The sequence below is a fragment of the Capsicum annuum genome, unplaced genomic scaffold (genome assembly GCF_002878395.1).
Source record: "Capsicum annuum cultivar UCD-10X-F1 unplaced genomic scaffold, UCD10Xv1.1 ctg13056, whole genome shotgun sequence".
Classification (NCBI taxonomy): Eukaryota; Viridiplantae; Streptophyta; class Magnoliopsida; order Solanales; family Solanaceae; genus Capsicum; species Capsicum annuum.
In genome coordinates this window covers 1-2,356 of record NW_025818289.1, presented here as the reverse complement: position 1 = coordinate 2,356, position 2,356 = coordinate 1, and the positions used below count along the sequence as shown (strand labels likewise).

General features: G+C 33.5%; 1 protein-coding gene across 1 annotated transcript; it reads left to right on the top strand.

Annotated features, from left to right (window-relative positions):
• Positions 1 to 1,077: 1,077 nt before the first annotated feature.
• LOC124890166 lies at positions 1,078 to 1,871 on the top strand. The gene is made up of 2 exons (XM_047402002.1): positions 1,078 to 1,582; positions 1,642 to 1,871. The coding sequence occupies exons 1-2, from the start codon at positions 1,078 to 1,080 to the stop codon at positions 1,869 to 1,871; spliced, it is 735 nt and encodes a 244-aa protein (XP_047257958.1).
• The last annotated feature ends 485 nt before the right edge of the window (positions 1,872 to 2,356 follow it).

Sequence of the window (2,356 nt, the reverse complement as noted above, 5' to 3'; positions counted from 1 at the left end):
GTTCTAAACAAAAGAAGTTTGATCTTTGTAGTTGTGTTTGTTACTTTTTCCAATTGTAAGATGATATATGTGGAAAATGGGATCCCTCTAAATTCTAGTTTTCTTTAACTCTAGCTTTAATGATCCAATTTTTACTCGAGAAATCACAATAATGTGAACAATGAGTTGTCAAAGAAAACTGGTTAACTTATGTAGAACCAACAAAAAAGAATAAATTGCTCTCTGTGGTTTAAAATATTTTTGATACTATAAAAATAAAAGGCTGAAAATTTAAATTTTGATTGAAGTGATAAGACTTTTACTTTAAGAAACAAATACTAATAAAGATGTATTAATATATTTAAAATCAAGTGGGTCCAATAAGGGTAAAAACGTAAATGTGCCTTTAAAAAATTCCCAATGGTAATTGTGCCTTTAAAAAAATACTTTATAGAAAATCTACAAATGGCTGACTCATCCCATTGCTGCACATCAACCCCCATTTAAAGCTTCTGTGAGTCGATTTTTCAGCTATCTGAACTTCATAAACAATACCTCGAAAAGTTATACTTGTTACGCCAAAAAAAAGAAGAGAAGTTCTTTATCCTGATATCTTCTATATGATATAGTGACAATGTAAATCCAACAAGACAAAACTGGACTTATCAACAAAATAAACCGGGGTTTGTTCTCACCACTTCCGATTATATACTCCTCCACCTTGTAAGTATCTTCCTTCTCAGCACGCCACAAGTATAGCAAATCAGTCAGTTGACAAAGCGGATTTAATTCTTGCAGGAAACAGATAATAAAAAGCATGGTAAGGAAAACTCCAGAACACCGACCTACAGTGAGTGCGAGCTACATATGTTCAAATGTTATTCTTTCCGTTTCAATCTTTTAAGTCTTATTTTCCTTTTTAGTCCGTTTAAAAGCGAATGTTTCTTTCCTTTTACAATTGCAAAATTTCTTTTGAAAGAAAGTAAGGAAGGAATTCTTAAATACGGATATATAACACAAGCTGCGATGTTGTTCAAGAAATCAATAAGAACTATTCAGTGCATTTGGAAACAATGTCAATCATCAGTTGATAATGGTATGTCGTCATTAGATGTGTCTTTAAGACTTACAGGTAAAGTCGGAAGAAAACGGATTGGAGTCAACATTAATCAAGTCAAAGAAATTCCACTTTGTCATCGAACAAATATTCGATCTCTGGCTTTTGCGATGAACATGGCAAAATCAACCGTCTTTCGGCGTGTGAAAGATGGAACTCTTCGGCCACATTCTAATTCCATCAAGCCTCACTTAACCGAAGGAAACAAAAAGGTACGACTTCAATATTGCCTCTCAATGATTGATCAGAATACAATCCACATAAATCCTATGTTTATGAATATGTTTAATTATGTTCATATCGACGAAAAGTGGTTTTTTTGGTCCAAAATAGTTGAAAGGCACTACCTGCTTCCTGGAGAGCATGAGCCAGATCCGTATCGTTCTTACAAAAGTAAAAATTTTATTCCAAAGGTTATGTTTATGGCTGCTGTGGCACGTCCTCGATTTGATGAAAATGGAATTGAGTTGTTTTCTGGAAAAATAGGTATTTTTTCGTTTGTAGTTAAGGAACCAGCTAAGCGGAATAGCAAAATCGAACTGCAGGAACTATGGAAACAAAGCCCATTCAGTCAGTAACTAAAGATATCAATAGAGTTTGCTTGATAGAGAAAGTTCTTCCTGCTATTAGAGCAAAATGGCCAGCTTCCGATTCAAATAATCCTATCTTTTTACAACAAGATAATGCAAGGCCACATGTTGGTAACAATGATTTGGAATTTATTGAAGCTGCCCGACAAGATGGATTTGACATTAGATTGTGTTTTCAACCATAGAATAGTCCAGATTTAAATGTTTTAGAGCAATCCAAAGTCTTCAATATCAAAAGGCCCCTTAAAATGTTGATGAATTAGTGGAAGCAGTGGAAAGATCTTTTGATGAAATGAAAGCGAAACAACTCAATCATGTATTTCTTACTTTACAATCTTGTATGATTGAGGTGATGAAAGATAGTGGCGGCAATAATTACAAAGTGCCTCAATTGAACAAAAATGGAGTAGAAAGAGAAGAAAACATTCCTCTTTAACTTCATTGTGATATTGATATCGTCAATAAAGATTTGGCTCTACATCAACAATGATATGGGTTATTATCATGGTAAAGCTCTTTATTTTAAAGTTGGAATGGTGTTTTTTCAAGTAGTATGTAGAAGTACTGTACTACTTTTGTGTATAGCCGTAGTGATCATCATGTGACTTTTACAATGATGTTTTGTCAAATATGTTAGGAGTACTATTTTTGTGTACAGACATGGTGATCA